The sequence below is a fragment of the Xenopus laevis genome, chromosome 1S, assembly GCF_017654675.1.
Source record: "Xenopus laevis strain J_2021 chromosome 1S, Xenopus_laevis_v10.1, whole genome shotgun sequence".
Taxonomy (NCBI): domain Eukaryota; kingdom Metazoa; phylum Chordata; class Amphibia; order Anura; family Pipidae; genus Xenopus; species Xenopus laevis.
The window spans coordinates 13,355,803-13,374,711 of record NC_054372.1 but is presented as its reverse complement, the minus strand read 5'-3'; the positions used below and the strand labels follow the sequence as shown (position 1 = coordinate 13,374,711).

Here is an 18,909-nt window from a genome sequence, read left to right as displayed (position 1 = left end):
CAGTCGGAGAGTAAATACTGCCTGAAAAAAAAGACTGGATCAGATTATTAATCTGCATGTGCCCCCAATGTGATCTGATTGTTGGCCCAATTGATTAATGTTTGATCGAAGGAATCTTCATGGGTGCTGCCAGCTACTGTTTTATCCACTGGACTGTGAACTCCAGCAAATATCAGCATAAAACACATCATATCTCTCTCTCTCTCAATAACAGAATCACTGTACATTGGTTAACAGTATCAATCAAATCTAACATAAAGTGCAAATTTATTGGCGATATAAACATCATCACATCAACACTGAACCACAATGAGAATGACATCCTTATCAGCACATGTTTCTGCACATAGAAAACTTGTAGTGTATGTAACAAACACATTAAAGGTACTGCTGTCCCCAGCACTAGATACACTTGAGCTCTAGCGTTGCCTTAAAAGACAAGTAACATAAAAAAATAGTTTTTACTTATAAAAAAACCCACCAAGTCAGTTTTAACTTTAAATGCGCAAAGTCTTTATTAAGAAATTACTTACTGTTTCTCTGCTTGCGCTCCTCTTCAGAAACGGCGACGATCCATCGCGCAGTGCTCGATTACTCCTCCCTGCCTTCTATAGGAGATAGCCAGGGAGGAGAAATCAAGCGCCACAAGATGGATCGTCGCCCTGTCACCGTTTCTGAAGAGGAGCGCAAGCGGAGAATCAGTAAGTCATTTCTTAATAAAGACTTTGCGCATTTGAAGTTAAAACTGCCTTGGTGGGTTTTTTTCATTAAGTTAAAAATTTTTTTTTAAAAAACAATTTTACTAAAGGGCGAAGTGGCTGTTGCAAAAATTTTCCAGAAATCTCATCCGCAGGGACATCGCCAGTTTACTAACAAGCGAAGAGGACAATTCGTTAGTGAAAGAGACCGTTGCTAGTGCAGTTTCACGCCCTATCGCCAGTTGATTTTTGTTACTCCGCAAATTCACTAAAGTGAGAATTTTACAGAACGTTACTTCTTTCATCACAGTTTCCTACGCCACCTTAGACCTGGCGAACAGATAAGATGAAGCTACTTCCTCCTCAATCTTATGTCAGTGACATCATATCCTGTATGCCTGAAAGTCATAAAAGTTCTATAAAACACTGGCGTTTTTTCATATTTTAAAGCGCGATTGCCTTCAAAAGCGGTAACTTTTTCCCAACTATTTGAGGGGCATGCCACATTTGTTTTAGGGTGGGCTCATGTCTAGGACATTAGAGGATCTCTTTTGTCTTTATTTTGCTTCCTTGGACATGGTCTTATTGTACTATAATTCTACTTTAAAAATCATAAATGTTATAATATATATATAAAAAAATAGGGAAAAAGCAATTAACAAAGGATTTTGTGTCAAACAAATGCAGAGCGTTAAGGGGTTTCCCTAAGCATCATACCAAGTGGGCTGTGGTCAAATTTTGCTGATCTGATGATAATGGTGGTCTATATATGCTATTATGGGGGGTGGGCTTCGTTAATAGGGTAAGGTGTTTCTCACCTGGTGATGGTTTCTAACCAACCTGATATCTGTGTCAATCCCAAGACATGAAGAACAGGAAGGCCATTTGTCACCCACACACTGGAATCAATAAGCTGGATCAGGAGTGGCCAAGTTAGCAGTTAAAATTGTCCAGTCAGTGTATAACCAGTTTAAAGGACCAGTAACATCAAAAAAAAATTTGTTAGTATACATAGAAAAAAACAACAAGACAAATGAAACTTTAAAATCGCAAAGCCTTTAAGAAATAGCTTACCAAAACTCCGGTTGCGCTCCTCTTCAGAAAAGGCGACATGACGGCAATCCATCGTGCGGCACTCAATTTCTCCTCCCTGGCTATCTCCTATAAGGAAGGCAGGGAGGAGAAATTGATAGCCGCACAATAGATTGCCCGATCGCTTTCTGAAGATGAACGCAAGCAGAGTTTTGGTAAGTTATTTCTTAATAAAGACTTTTTTTTGGATCTTTTATTTAAAAAAAAAATTTGATGTTACTGGTCCTTTAAAGAGCTGGAACAGGCAGATCTGACTGTCAAAGAGCATTCCATATTTTCAGTGCTATGTCCACACATTAGACTGAGCTAAGTAAAGGATGATGCTTACTTGATATTCACTTGGGAGCCTTCAAGCTATGAAATAGATCAGTTAGAGATTAATATACAAGCTTGCTGCCTATTCATTCTCTTCCTTGCACACAGCAATACCCCCACAGTATTAAACTAGATAGGTTTCCTTATTGAGAGAAGGCAATAAGTCCCAGGTCACATGCCATTTGGCACCTACAGCTCTGAGACTGCAGATGTCCTTTAACAACCAATATATTTACATTTACACTGAAGAACGTAACGGAATGTATGGCACTTGAGCCTCTGTTATACAGTTGTATGCCTATTCCACATTTAAAGGGCATGTAAAGTCTAAAATAGAATAAGCCTAGAAATGCTGTATTTTGTATACTAAATATAAACATGAACTTACTGCACAACAAGCCTAATCAAACAAATAATTTATGCTTTCAAAGTTGGCTACAGGGGGTCACCATCTTGTAACTTTGTTAAACATCTTTGCAAGACTAAGACTGTGCACATGCTCAGTGTGGTCAGGGCTGCTTAGGGATCGTCATAAACAAAGCTGCTTGAGTTCTGCATGGCTGGGAAGTAAGGCGGGGGCTCCCCCTGCTGTTCATAAGTATGATTGTTTCCCTGCTCAGCAGTTAGGGACCGTCTGACAATTCCTATCCACAGCAGTAAATGAAGGGAGAATTTCACTGCATACAGTCAGGTTTCTTATAAAAACGATACACATTTTTTAATTAAAGTATATTGGAGATGGGTTTCTTTTTCATTAAAGAGAGTAAAAATGGGATTTAATTTTTTTGCCTTTACATGCCCTTTAAGAATATTTTCTAAATAGTACAAGAGTGAGTATTATAATGCAATATTTTTGATATAGGTTAGTGGCAAAAAGAGGGGAGACGTTGCATTGTTTTGAGAGTTCTGAACCCTCGGAATAGCTGGGTCACATATGACATGAACCACTACATGAACCACTAAAACTGCTTTAATAGATTATGTCTGGGACTTGATAAGTGGGATACCCTGAACTGCAGGCTGATGAATATGTGCCCCAGCCATCACCCCTCTCGCACAGTCACTGTGGTCTGTTACTCTAGTCACAGTCGTTTCAATTTTGTCTAGAACTTTACTATTAGGACATGGATCACTTGAGCTAATAAGTATATGCTTTCACCCACGTTATGGGGTCTTTGCCTCAGACTTCTTTACTAACTGTCATATAACACTAGAATGTAGCCTCCTTCATAAAGGAGCCAGAATAAAGGTGCCGATATCTGTCCTTTAGACCGATTTGCCAGCTTATCTGCCAGTGTATGAGGCTTCTGACGGGTCTCCCCGATCGATATCTGACCAAGCGATTGATCAGGGAGGTGTTGATTTCTGATGCGGTCCTCATCCAGTCGGCGCCCAGTCTCTTCCTTGTAATCCGATCGTTCGGCCGTTTGGATTAACCCTATATCCTCCTGCTGTTGGTGGTGCATATCGGGGAAAGATCAGCTTGTTTGGCGACCTTGTTAAATGAGCGGATCATATGGTGTATAGCCACCTTTACTCTGACCAAATGTGCCACAGCCATCACCCCTCTCTCAGTCACTGTGGTCTGTTCCTCTAGCCACAGTAGCCTTAATGTTGTTGCCCCGTTTTTTTTGCCAGTATCTGTCCAACTTGACGTGTCAGAACAAAGTGTTTTTTTTAAGTTTAATTTGTTATAAAAATAAGTCCTTTTAGTAGAGAAAGCAAGTGATTGGATTTCTTCAGAACAAAATAAATAAAAAGCGGATCTCTCTACAGTTAAAAAGTGGAAGTCTCCACTATTCTCTGGTGGCCTCTGTCAGTAGTTCACAGTTATGATGTCCAGCCCATATTGAAGAACGAGTTTCTGTCAATGATACGCCTGCACCCTGAGTTGGTTTATCAACAGGGAAAGGTCAGCCTTTAGCCAGTGCCCATAGTCTTCTGTTCCAGTGTGGGGACTATGTGCCAACTCGTATAACAACCTGTTCAACTACTGAACTCTCCCGTGTTCTCTTTGTGTCACCTTGGAAAAGAGCAGCCGTAGGCATGCTGGAGAACCAGTGGTGTGCCTTGGCCTGGTAATTTGTCTGTGTAGTAGTGTTCCACCAAGCTCTCAACATCTGGGAAAAGCAAGTCAGCCTCCAGGTAATACTTGGATCCCTACGAGAAGAGAAAAAGTCATTATGGGACCAGTAAAACAGAGAAGCACATCTAAATATCACATTTCAGTCATAAAACTATTTTCATTTCATTTTTTGTATGCGAAATATGGAATCAAAAGTGGGAACAGACCCCTTCTTGGTTATAGAACTATAAAACTACACTACCACTAACTGCAACACTACTAAAAGACGTTCCAAGCCTTGTAAAGATGTTGTAAAGATTACAGGGCTCATTTATGTTGGCAAGTGCAGTTTACAACTTGCGTTTTTCCCCGTTGTGAGTGGTGTCTTGTGCATTTGCATCCAAAATGTGCTCAATCCTTTTTGCCTTTCAGGTGCTACTGCGCCTATTGATGCACGGGAACCTTGGAGTTACCGTTAAAGGGGAAGGAAACCTCGTCGGCGCTAACCCCCCTCCCCCCTGGCCTACCCCTCCCGCTGGGCAAATGCCCCTAACTTGTTACTTACCCTTCTGCGCAGGTCCAGTCCAGGGAGTTCACAGGCGACATCTTCTTCCACGCGATCTTCTTCCTCCTTTGACCGGCGCATGCGCAGTAGGATCGTTTCACCGGTACGATCTACTGCGCATGCGTGTGACTTTTGGCGCATGCGCAGTAGATCCGTACCGGCGAAACGATCCTACTGCGCATGCGCCAAAACGCCGGTCAAAGGAGGAAGAAAATCGCGTGGAAGAAGATGTCGCCTGTGAACTCCCTGGACTGGACCTGCGCAGAAGGGTAAGTAACAAGTTAGGGGCATTTGCCCAGCGGGAGGGGTAGGCAAGGGGGGAGGAGGGAGGGGGGTTAGCGCCGACGAGGTTTCCTTCCCCTTTAACGCTGAACAAGGCGATAGCTCTATGGTTCCCTTAGCGCCCAGTATCACTTGCACCTAAAGAGTCGGGTGTAGATGTCTCTCTCATGCTGAACACCAGAAATGAAGCCAGACCAATTTTTGAAAATATTTGCAGAAACATGGATGCAAAGTTGCATTTGTATTGGAAAATCAGACACAACTGTGATAGACACAGCATAGTTATGCCAAGACCCTATTGTGTCTGTATTGTTGCTAGAATTCTGGGGGGAAATGCTGCACTTTGCTCACTGCGTTAAGGTAAGTGAATGATATTTAGTATAGAGGAATGCCACAATGAATTAAAGTAACAGTAACACCAGAAAATGAAAGCGTTTTAAAGTAATGAAAACATCATCTACTGTTGCCCTGCACTGGTAAAACTGGTGTGTTGGATTCAGAAACACTACTATAGTTTATATAAACAAGCTGTTGTGTAGCAATGGAGAAAACTGAAAAAAATGATATGATATGATTATAGTGTATAACAGATAACACCATTATGTTCTACAGAGCTTACCTGCTGTGTTACCTGAGCCTTTCTCCTTTGAATGGCTGCCCCCATTGCTACACAGCAGCTTATTTATATAAACAATAGTAGTAATTATCTGTTATCTACTGTGTATCCTGTGCTTGAATGGCTGCCCCCACGGCTACACAGCAGCTTGTTTATATAAACTATAGTAGTACTTATCTGTTATCTACTGTGTATCCTGTGCTTGAATGGCTGCCCCCATGGCTACACAGCAGCTTGTTTATATAAACTATAGTAGTACTTATCTGTTATCTACTGTGTGTCCTGTGCATAAATGGCTGCCCCCATTGCTACACAGCAGCTTATTTATATAAACAATAGTACTGTTTCTGAAGCAAACACATCAGTTTTACCAGTGCAGGGCAACACTGCATTATATTTTTATTACTGGTATAGGATCCCTTATCCGGAAACCCGATATCCAAATAGCTCCGAATTACGGAATGGCCATTTCCCATAGACTCCATTTTATCCAAATAATCCAAAATTTTAAAAATGATTTCCTTTTTCTCTGTAATAATAAAACAGTAGCTTGTACTTTATCCCAACTAAGATATAATTAATCCTTATTGGAAGCAAAACCAGCCTATTGGGTTTATTTACCGTATATACCCGAGTATAAGCCGAGTTTTTCAGCATCCAAAATGTGCTGAAAAAGTCTACCTCGGCTTATACTCGGGTCAGCGGTACCCGACCCGAGTAGCTGAGATTGCAGTCACTTTTAATCATTCCTATACCAATAGTGCACTTGGGGAGAGACTGCAATATCACACAATGCCCTCTGTTGGTTATATGAAAGAATAACAGTGCGCCCTCCGTTGGTTATATGAAAGAATAACAGTGACTGCAATATCACACAGCGCCATCTGTTGGTTGTATGAAAGAATAACAGTGACTGCAATATCACATAGCGCCCTCTGTTGGTTATATGAAAGAATAACAGTGACTGCAATATCACACAGCGCCCTCTGTTGGTTATATGAAAGAATAACAGTGACTGCAATATCACACAGCGCCCTCTGTTGGTTATATGAAAGATTAACAGTGACTGCAATATCACACAGCGCCATCTGTTGGTTATATGAAAGAATAACAGTGACTGCAATATCACACAGCGCCATCTGTTGGTTGTATGAAAGAATAACAGTGCGCCCTCTGTTGGTTATATGAAAGATTAACAGTGACTGCAATATCACACAGCGCCCTCTGTTGGTTGTATGAAAGAATAACAGTGCGCCCTCTGTTGGTTATATGAAAGAATAACAGTGACTGCAATATCACACAGCGCCCTCTGTTGGTTGTATGAAAGAATAACAGTGACTGCAATATCACACAATGCCATCTGTTGGTTATATGGAAGAATAACAGTGACTGCAATATCACACAGCACCCTCTGTTGGTTATACAAAAGATTAACAGTGATGGCAATATCAAACAGCACCCTCTGCACATGGTAGTGGGACAATGCACACAGTAATCCGTTTGGCAATTCTCTGTCACCATCAACTTTGCAAAGAAGTCCGGTTGATCGCTGGGGAGGGTCGCTTTGGCAGAATGTGCGCTGCTGGGAGACAGGGCTGTAGTTGTGTCTAGGCTTATACTAGAGTCAATAAGTTTTCCCAGTTTTCGTAGGTAAAATTAGGTACCTCGGCTTATACTCGAGTATATACGGTAATGTTTAAATGAATTTCTAGTAGACTTAAGGCATGAAGACCCAAATTACGGAAAGATCCGTTATCCGGAAAACCCCAGGTCCCGAGCATTCTGGATACCTGTACTTTCATTTGATGCTACTGTTCCTTTAAAGGAACAGTAACACCAAAAAATTTAAGTGTTTTAAAGTAATGAAAATATCATGTAGTGTTGCCCTGCACTGATGTGTTTGCTTCAGAAACACTACTATAGTTCATATAAATAAGCTGCTGTGTAGCAATGGCGGAAATTGAAAAATGGCTATATGGCACAGGTTAAATAGTGGATAACAGATAACACCATTAGTCAGACAGAGCTTATTTTCTATTTGCTGTGTAACCTGAGCCTTTTCTCCTTTGAATGGCTGCCCCCATTGCTACACAGCAGCCTGTTTATATAAACTATAGTAGTACTTATCTGTTATCTACTGTGTATCTTGTGCTTGAATGGCTTCCCCCATGGCTACACAGCAGCTTGTTTATATAAACTATAGTAGTACTTATCTGTTATCTACTGTGTATCCTGTGCTTGAATGGCTGCCCCCATGGCTACACAGCAGCTTGTTTATATAAACTATAGTAGTACTTATTTGTTATCTACTGTGTATCGTGTGCTTGAATGGCTGTCCTCATGGCTACACAGCAGCTTGTTTATATAAACTATAGTAGTACTTATCTGTTATCTACTGTGTATCCTGTGCTTGAATGGCTGCCCCATGGCTACACAGCAGCTTGTTTATATAAACTATAGTAGTACTTATCTGTTATCTACTGTGTATCCTGTGCTTGAATGGCTGCCCCCATGGCTACACAGCAGCTTGTTTATATAAACTATAGTAGTACTTATCTGTTATCTACTGTGTATCCTGTGCTTGAATGGCTGCCCCCATTGCTACACAGCAGCTTTTTTATATAAACAATAGTAGTGTTTCTGAAGCAAACACACCAGTTTTACCAGTGCAGGACAACACTGCATTATATTTTCATTACTTTAAAACACTTCTTTTTTGACGTTACTGTTCCTTTAAGCAAAGGCAAATCTTACAATGCACGTTGCACATACAAAGGCATACAGCAGCTCTGATATTTCTACCAACCTTTTGATATATCCTGTAGTTCCTTGATTTCTCAACGGCTCTATCCCAAACAACTAGAACCTTTGAAAGGAAAAACAAATAAAGACGTGTTTTACATCGTCATTCCAATTATCTGTGCACTGCAAGGCAATAATAATGAGACAATATTTTCAACACACAAATTGCAAACAGGAAATATGAAAACGCAAAGTCTTTTATGACCGGATTCATGGTTGCCATGGTATTTTAAAGCTGCATAAAAATAACATATGATTAATATTTTAGATGATATTTATTATAGAAGAGGAACACAGACACTTCCACTTTTTAGCAGTTTCTACTATATATACGCTTGTGTATTTCCCAGAGGAAATACAGGAAATAACTATGAATATGAGCTGCTGTAAAAAACATACATGAAAAGGAATGTGTGTGTGCATATTGTATGTGTATATGTGTATATATATATATATACATATATATACATACAGGTATGGAATCCGGAAACCCGTTATCCAGAAAGCTCCAAATTACGGAATGGCCATCTCCCATAGACTTCATTATAATTACATTTTTAAAAATGATTTCCTTTTTCTCTGTAATAATAAAACAGTAGCTTGTACTTGATCCAAACTAAGATATAATTAATCCTTATTGGAGGCAAAACCAGCTTTTGGGGTTTATTTAATGTTTAAATAATTTTCTAGTAGACTTAAGGTATGAAGATCCAAAATACTGAAAGATCCGTTATTTGGAAACCCCCAGGATAATATGTCCCATACCTGTATATATATATATATATATATATATATATATATATATATATATATATATATATATATATATATATTATGAAGGGTAGCACACTGCTTCCATTGTGGGCCCAGGTGCACTGTAAATTTTTTATATATTTTCAAAGAAGACCACCAACACCGGGACTTTGTGCAAAAAGATGAAAATTGTATTTTATGTGAGCATATAAACAGCCAACGTGACGTTTCGGAAGGTCAAAAAAAAATATAATATATATATATACATATACACACAGTAGAACTACCTTTCCGGCCTTAGCAGACTTTCGTATACAGAATAAGCCATTCTGGGGGGTTCCGCCCGGGCTTGCAGCTTTGAATATTCTAAACAAAAGAGAACAATGCTCTGATTTATCAACAGAACAAAAATAGCGCAGAAAGCAATTCTGTACAATATTTACCGAACATATTTTATGCACAGAGTTCAGAATATCCTTTACAACAGGAGTGCCCGTACTTTACTAATGTGAGATCTACTTTTAGTGATGTTGTCCCATTATGATCTATATCCATAAAAGCATTGTTAACATTCTGTTCCATGGAAAATATTACTTAAATACTGATTTATGAGAAAATGTATATTGCTATATTTAACAAACAACTATTTCTTATGTAACCTTAACATAATAAATATCAGAATGAAAAGCATGAAACAGGAGGGTGACATAGACAAGCTGTTTGTTGACAGTGTCTTGAGATCTACAGCTAAAGGTCTACTGGTAGTTTACGATCTACCTTATGGGCACCCCTGCTTTACAATGATTGTTGATATTATTGTTACTATTTATTTATGGAACGTTATAAGTTGATAAAAAATATGTGAATGCTAATTTTGCAGAGCCATAGTTACAGCCATATTTTCACTTGTCTGCAAATTTGTCATAAGTTTTAGTTTTTAAAGGGATTGTTCACCTTAAAATTAACTTTTATTATGAGGTAGAGAGTAAGGATCCACTGAATCCACTACTTTGGATTTGACCGAACCCACGAATCCTTCGCAAAAGATTTGGCCGAATATCGAATCCGAATTTGCATATGCAAATTAGGGGTGGGAAGGGGAAAACATTTTTTACTTCCATGTTTTGTGACAAAAAGTCACACAATTTCCCTCTCCGCCCAGGGTTCGGATTCGGTTCGGCCGGGTAGATGGATCCGCCTGAATCCTGCTGAAAAAAGCCGAATCCCGAACTGAATCCGGGATTCTGTGCATCCCTAGTAGAGAGTGATATTCTGTGACAATTTGCAATTGGTTTTCACTTTTTATTATTTGTGGTTTTTTCTCTTTTTATTCAGCAGTTCTCCAGTTTGCAATTTCAGCAATCTGGTTGCTAGGGTCCGAAACTAGGGGTAGGCAGCAAAGGGTGTAATTATATTTCCAGAAAACATGTTTATTGTAGTATGAACAATAGCAATAACCCCTACCCACACCAAACACAGATACAATTGCAATAGAATGTGATGAAGTTCACAATAATCAGTGCTATTCAGGGAGCTGCACCTTATAATGTAAGTGTTCACAATATTGATTTATGCATAAGACACCTTTGTTGAATTTGTGGGGTGTCACATTTTTTATCAACTATATGGCATTTAAGTTTTCAGTGCTGTGTAAGTCATGGCTGTACACAGGAGTACTCAATATACAAAGTATGCACATAGCTGAAGATTTAGTTTTTTTATCAAAATCCATTTTTTTAAGTACAAAAAGTCTGACCAAAGAAGAATCCACAATTGGACTTTATTTAGCATTGAAAAAACTAGATAAATTTGGTTTAAAAAAAAAAAAGACTTTTGCGGGGAAAAAAAAAATCAGAATTTTTCGGGTTTTATGAAACGCTCAAATTTTTCGTGAAATCGCTCAAAACCCCTGATTTTTGGCAGAAACTCATCGCAGACCATGATATCTTCAAATTTGAAATGGGATCTTTGCCATTGACTTCTACAGGATCTCGACAGCTTGGTGGAGTATTTTTGGATTCGGATTTTTATCAGCTTGGTGGTATAATAAATCACGAAAAATTTGAGGGTTTTTTTCCCCACTAAAAACACCCCGAGATTTATAGACAATATACCACTGAGAACCATAATATAAACAGCACAACACTGTGTATATACTATGTATACCAATCCAAACAAACATCTGTCACTTTCACAATTACCTTTCCACTTCCACAGAATCATTGGTTTCAACAAATACAGAGACAGGTAAGGGAACCTGAAAAAAAGAGGGTTAAAGTTTAGAACTAAAGTAGAAATGTAGTAAAGAAGCCCTAAAGGCCATGTAAAGGCAAACAAAAATAAGATCCTATTTTTACTTTCTTTAATGAAAAATAAATATATATATATCACCAATATAATTTAATTAAAAAATTTGTACCGTTTTTATGAGAAACCTGACTGTATGCAGTGAAATTCTCCCTTCATTTACTGCTGTGGATAGGAATTGTCAGATGGTCCCTAACTGCTCTGCAGGGAAACAATCATACTTATGAACAGCAGGGGGAGCCCCCGCCTTACTTCCCAGCCATTCAGAACTCAAGCAGCTTTGTTTGTTTCCCTGCAGAGCAGTCAGTGAGTGTGTAGAGATGTGTATTGGATTATATTTTTTCCTTTATATCCCCTTAAAGATCCCCTTTAGATCACCTTAAAACACAGCATTCAGACCACAGTGGGCAAAGACTGCAAAGGATACCTGTACCTGTACATTGATAGGACTAAGTAACTCATAAGAAATCTGGGCCAGGCAAAGGAAACAAAATCAGCAACGCTAATAAGAAGCTAATATTGACAGAATAATCTGTTATACAGGTATGGGACCTGTTATCCAGAATGTTTGGGACCTGGGGTTTTCCGGATAATGGTTCTTTCCATAATTCATCATACGTTAAAGGTTTTGTTCACCTTTAAAATAAACTTTTAGCATGATGTAGAGAGGGATATTCTGAAACAATTTGCAGTTGGTTTTAATTTATTATTATTTGTGATTTTTGAGTTACTTACCTTTTTTATACAGCAGCTCTCCAGTTTGCAATTTCAGCAATCTGGTTGCTGTGCTCCAAATTACCCTAGCAACTAAGCATTGATTTGAATAAGAGACTGGAAAGATTTGTCCTTTTTCAGGAGGACCCGAATCCTTCTGCCCCGCTGAACCAAATCCTATTTTCCATATGCAAATTAGGGGCAGGAGGGAAATTGCGTGACTTTTTGTCACAAAACAAGGAAGTAAAAAATGTTCCCACCCCTAATTTGCAGGATTCGGTTCAGTATTCAGCCGAATCTTTCGTGAAGGATTCTTGGGTGCGGCTGAATCCAAAATAGTGGATTCTGTGCATCCCTACTTGAATATGAATAGGAGAGGCCTGAATAAATGAGTAGCCTTACAGAGTATTTGCTTTTTAAATGGTCAGTGACCCCAATTTGAAAAGTAAGAAGAGTCAGAAGAAGACATCAAATAATTCAGAAACTATAAAAATTAATAATGAAGACCAACTGAAAAGTTGCTTAGAATTGGCCATTCTGTAACATACTAAAAGATAACCTAAAGGTGAACCACCCCTTTAAGTCTACTAGAAAATCATGTAAACATTAAATAAACCCAATAGGCTGGTTTTGCTTCCAATAAGGATTAATTATATCTTAGTTGGGATCAAGTACAAGTTACTGTTTTATTATCACAGGGAAAAAGGAAATAGTTTTTTAAAATGTGGATTATTTGAATAAAATGGAGTATACGGGATATGGGCTTTCCATAATTCAGAACGGGTCCAATACCTCTATAAGGATTTTAACAGACATGTCAACCCAAAAAATGTTTTTTTTGCCTACTAAAAGAACTTCTAAATTCCAAGCAACTTTGCAATATGCATTCATTACAATGTATCTATGGTATTTAAAGGAATTGTTCAGTATAAAAATAAAAACGGGGTAAATAGATAAAATAAAATTTCTAATATAGTTATTATATAGTTAGTTAGTTAGGCAAAAATGTAATGTATAAAGGCTGGAGTGACTGGATGTGTAACATAATAGCCAGAACACTACTTCCTGCTTTTCAACTCTCTTGCTTTCCACTGATTGGCAGTAACCAATCAGTGACTTAAGGGGGGTCATATGGGTCATAACTGTTGCTTTTGAATCTGAGCTGAATGCTGAGGATCAATTGCAAACTCACTGAACAGTTATGTCCCATGTGGCCCCCCTTATAGTCACTGACTAACTCAGAGTTAGAGAGCTGAAAAGCAGGAAGTAGTGTTCTGGCTATTATGTTAGACATCCAGTCACTCCAGCCTTTATACATTACATTTTTGCCTAACTAACTATATTACAAACATTTTTTATTTTGCATAGCCTATTTATTTACCCAATTTTATTTTTACACTGAACTGTTCCTTTAAGTTATTTGTGTATGTATTGCTATTGAAAGCAGTGTCTGTCTGTCCCTTTTTCTGCCAATAGCCCTGGCAGATTTGGCTATTGAAGCAATGCAACACAAGCCAACGGATTGACAGACCTGCCATGCTGGAGGAGACTGGGCTTTTTAAAGATTATTTAAAAAGTAACAAGCAGGAGTTAAGCAAATGCAGCTTTCAATAGCAATTACATTTACAAATAACTTTAAAAGCACTAAACGCATGTCATTTAAAGGTCAGTTTTTAGGTTTCAAGTTTTGTCTTTGGGGTTTCCGCAAATAGTTTAAGGGTAAGTACAGGTATGGGATCTGTTATCCGGAAATCCATTATCCAGAAAGCTTTGAATTACGGAAAGACCGTCTCCCATAGACTCTGTTTTATCCAAATAATCCAAACTTTTAGAAGTGATTTCCTTTTTCTCTATAATAATAAAACAGTAGCTTGTACCTGATCCCAACTAAGATATAATTAATCCTTATTGGAAGCAAAACCAGCCTATTGGGTTTATTTAATGCTTATATGATTTTCTAGTAGACTTAAGGTATGAAGATCCAAATTACAGAAAGATCCATTATCCTAGCATTCTGGATAACAGGTCCCAGACCTGTAGTTGGGGTTAAAATAACTGTATTTCTATTGGTGTCAGGCTAAACTGCAAACGTTTCATATACTGTAAGATAAAAAAAGGACACCCTATATGGATGCAGAAGAGACTAAATCTATATACACAAGACCATTTTGATTGATCCAGGTAATCAGTTGCTGCTCATTCCCACCCTCGCCCTTCATTCAATTTCATATACTTGAGCCACCAATATATACTGTATATCTTTTCCACCTTTTCGTAGTCCTCATCACTGTCACTCATATTACACTTTCTATTCGGCTTTTTTGGGTGAGCAGGACCCTCTGTGCTGAGACCTCTGAAACTTTGCCCATCAGGTGGCAATCTCCTAGAAAAAAAACATCACAGACTAAAACAGAGGCAGAACAAGGGCAAACTGGAGGCATCAATGAAGACTTTTGAATTTTGATCGTTCCTGCCTACTCCTGCTTCTGGTCCTGTGAATAATTGCTGCATGGATGCAGCAGTCAGAACTAGGAAGGCACCGAATCCACTATTTTGTATTCGTCTGAACCCCCGATTCCATTGCGAAGGATTCGGCCGAATATGCAAATTAGGGGTGGGAAAGGGAAACCATTTTTTACTTCCTCGTTTTGTGACAAAAATCACGCTATTTCCCTCCCCGCCCCTAATTTGCATATGCAAATTAGGATTCAGATTCAGTTTGAATCCTGGATGCGGATCACTAGTCAGAACGATATGTCTTTTACCTGCTACAGGTGTATACGGGAGAGATGGGAACAAGCATCAGGGAGAGGGAAAAGATCAACCAGCACTGGGGATGAGCAAGCTTGGGGATGGGGGGCTTGTAAGGGGGTAGTGTTTGCAGTGAGTAGGGAAGGGGTGATGATGTGCCAACTAGTTGTGCCTCAGGTGCAAATCCTACTTGGCTCAGCTCTGCCATAGCAATGTTCAAGGCTCATATAGGAAAGCAAGTGCAATGTGCAAAGCACAAAACTGGGTGCTATTTTGCACTTTAACTCCTGACTCTAGTTAGATATCCCTGATTTAGAGGATTAATGCCCTTGTTTTTATGTGGCACTTGATCAGACCTGACCCTGCACCCAGGGGCGTAACTACAGAAGAAGCAGACCCTGCGGCTGTAGGGGGGCCCAATTCATATACAATTTCAATAAATGTTGATAAAACAGGACAGCCTCTGGATATGTTGGGGGCCCTGAAATTAATATCTGCAGGACCCAGTAACATCTAGTTACGCCACTGCCTGGCCCCATTGCCAGCCTTCTGTCCTGCTTAATTATTGTGAAAATAAATAACTTTAAAATAAATTAACATTTTTAATTAAAAAATAATGCTTTGCAATACACTTTTCTTTTGGAATTATGCCAAAAAAATAAAAAACATTTAGACAACCCCTTTTTCAAACGATGTGTACCTCCTTCTATAAATTCCCTTAACTCATGGTCACTGGTCTCCACTTGGTAACTGTCACTGATCACTGGACTCATTAATCTCACTGCCTCCTCTCAAGTCTCTGCAGACTCGGTAAGGATCCTTCTATCTATGTGTATTGAAGACCTACAGTATCATTTGGCTTGTTCTTAAAGGAACAGTAACACCAAAACACCAAGTAATGAAAATATAATGTTTTGTTGCCCTGCACTGGTACAACTGGTGTGTTTGCTTCAGAAACTCTACTATAGTTCATATAAACAAGCTGCTGTGTAGCCATGGGAGCAGCCATTCAAGCACAGGATACACAGTAGATAACAGATAAGTACTACTATAGTTTATATAAACAAGCTGCTGTGTAGCCATGGGGGCAGCCATTCAAGCACAGAATACACAGTAGATAACAGATAAGTACTACTATAGTTTATATAAACAAGCTGCTGTGTAGCCATGGGGACAGTCATTCAAGCACAGGATACACAGTAGATACAGATAAGTACTACAATAGTTTATATAAATAAGCTGCTGTGTAGCCATGGGGGCAGCCATTCAAGCACAGGATACACAGTAGATAACAGATAAGTACTACTATAGTTTATATAAACAAGCTGCTGTGTAGCCATGGGGGCAGCCATTCAAGCACAGGATACACAGTAGATACAGATAAGTACTACTATAGTTTATATAAACAAGCTGTTGTGTAGCCATGGGGGCAGCCATTCAAGCACAGGATACACAGTAGATAACAGATAAGTACTACTATAGTTTATATAAACAAGCTGCTGTGTAGCCATGGGGGCAGCCATTCAAGCACAGAATACACAGTAGATAACAGATAAGTACTACTATAGTTTATATAAACAAGCTGCTGTGTAGCCATGGGGACAGTCATTCAAGCACAGGATACACAGTAGATACAGATAAGTACTACAATAGTTTATATAAATAAGCTGCTGTGTAGCCATGGGGGCAGCCATTCAAGCACAGGATACACAGTAGATAACAGATAAGTACTACTATAGTTTATATAAACAAGCTGCTGTGTAGCCATGGGGGCAGCCATTCAAGCACAGGATACACAGTAGATACAGATAAGTACTACTATAGTTTATATAAACAAGCTGTTGTGTAGCCATGGGGGCAGCCATTCAAGCACAGGATACACAGTAGATAACAGATAAGTACTACTATAGTTTATATAAACAAGCTGCTGTGTAGCCATGGGGGCAGACATTCAAGCACAGGATACACAGTAGATAACAGATAAGTACTACAATAGTTTATATAAACAAGCTGCTGTGTAGCCATGGGGGCAGCCATTCAAGCACAGGATACACAGTAGATAACAGATAAGTACTACTATAGTTTATATAAACAAGCTGCTGTGTAGCCATGGGGGCAGCCATTCAAGCACAGGATATACAATAGATAACAGATAAGTACTACTATAGCACATATAAACAAGCTGCTGTGTAGCCGTGGGGGCAGCCATTTAAGCACAGGATACACAGTAGATAACAGATAAGTTCTGAAGAATCCCATTGTATACTACAGAGCTTATTTGTTATCTGCTGTGTATCCTGTGCCTTTTTCAGCTTTGAACACCCAAGTTGTACCAGTGCAGGGCAACACTACATTATACTTTCATTCCTTTAAAACAAAACAATTTCATTTTGGTGTTATTGTTCCTTTAAGGTACTACTTGTCCTTTGACCTTTGTAAAGGCTCTGCTAAAAACATGTGGACTATTGACTTGATTGAAACTCTAATTACTCTGAGCTGCTAAGCTGACACTCCATACTTTCCTAAGTCAACTAGTCTAGTCACTCTAGTTTGTATGTGACATCAGACTTGTTCACTTTTTTTGGGGGGGGGCAGGGATTTAAGATTACTTCCAAAGATGGAAGCATTTTGCAAGGGTTCTTGGTGGCTTCTTGCAGGGGTTGTAACAGAAAAGTGAGAAAATAAGAAGTGAGAAGATAAGAAACCTTGTGGATAGCCAACCTGAAAAAGGCACTTTAGGTAAACCTACACAGTAAGAATTTATACTTCCAGAATACTGATTTCAGGACAAAAATGTTATAATTATTGTGGCAATATCCTAAAAAATCAATTGGACGTTTGAAAACTTCACTGGACGAAGGGAGTCCAATCAATCTATAAGGATTATCATGCATGCCAAGGGTTTACTGGAAATCTCATTACTTGCACGGAATAACACGATGAACAATGAAGGCTTATACTTACAGCTTTGGTGTAGGCTCAGGTTTATCACTCTCTGACCTTCTTCCTGGCTGGCGGGGTATAGGGGATGGCTTCTGTGGCATCCTCTCCACTTTCTGATCAACAGTGAGAGTTCTGGGTTTGATTGGTGGGACTGGAGGGCTATGAGAAGCTATTGTAACAGATGGAGGAGTAGACGATGAAATGGAAGGTTTCACTGGAGGGGGAGGTGGTGGTGCATTGGAGGAAGAGCTTGGTTTTACAGAAGGTTTAGGAGGGACGGGTAATGAAACAGGTAACATTCTAAATCTGTCGGCAAGTTCTTTGTTCACAGTGTTACAAATTATCTGTGTACTGGGCTTTGCAAAAGGTTTACAGCTTAAACCATTTTTCTTTGGGTAAGAAGCAGGAGGCAGGGCAGGTGGATCAACACGGCGAACTGCTAGCTGTAGTGATGATGAAGGTGGTTTAATAGTAAGCCCACAGGGATCATAACCTGGAACAGAATCTGACGAGCCAATTAAATCTTCCCTCGGATGTGGATCTTTCTCAGTTAGGTCAAATGTAGTCTTTTTGTGAGCAGGAAGTTTTGGAGTAAACGCTTCTATTTTATGAGGTGGTGGCCCACATGAAAAGCCTAGATGGCTTGCTGATTCTTTCCTTGGAAACTTCCTTTCGTGGTCAAAAGCAAGAGGCAGCGTCTTTGTTAATGGAGGGGTCGGAGGAGGCGGTGGCTTATAGGGCAGTCCAACATCAGACTTGGCTCTTGGCTTGACAGAAGCATTGCCGTTTCTCTGATTCCGTGGGACAGGAGGCGGTGGATATGTTGGTGCATTCTCTGAATTAGACAAAAGCTGAGGTTAACCGTTGAAATGCATTTGTACATTTTGCAGTAGTTAGTATGCTCTCAATACATACAACAATGAAGTCAAATGATTTAACATAAGGTAGACATATGTATATTTATCTGAACACCACCGCAATGTGGTTGTAAAGGTGGCCATACACG

The 18,909-nt window shown here is 39.2% G+C and overlaps 1 protein-coding gene across 2 annotated transcripts in view; it reads right to left on the bottom strand.

Moving 5' to 3' along the window:
• Positions 1 to 2,819: 2,819 nt before the first annotated feature.
• The window catches only part of sh3bp2.S (SH3-domain binding protein 2 S homeolog), a 35,737-nt gene continuing 19,647 nt past the window's right edge, over positions 2,820 to 18,909 (bottom strand). The window contains exons 8-13 of one of the 2 annotated variants that reach the window (XM_041579377.1): positions 17,925 to 18,738; positions 14,478 to 14,589; positions 11,390 to 11,445; positions 9,476 to 9,554; positions 8,440 to 8,499; positions 2,820 to 4,265 (exon numbers count right to left, since the gene is read on the bottom strand). In XM_041579377.1, coding sequence (XP_041435311.1) covers positions 4,125 to 4,265; positions 8,440 to 8,499; positions 9,476 to 9,554; positions 11,390 to 11,445; positions 14,478 to 14,589; positions 17,925 to 18,738 — 1,262 coding nt within the window. In that variant the 3' untranslated portion in view covers positions 2,820 to 4,124. Of the gene's footprint in view, positions 4,266 to 8,439; positions 8,500 to 9,475; positions 9,555 to 11,389; positions 11,446 to 14,477; positions 14,593 to 17,924; positions 18,739 to 18,909 lie in introns of both variants that reach the window. The other variant, XM_041579376.1, reaches the window with a different exon arrangement.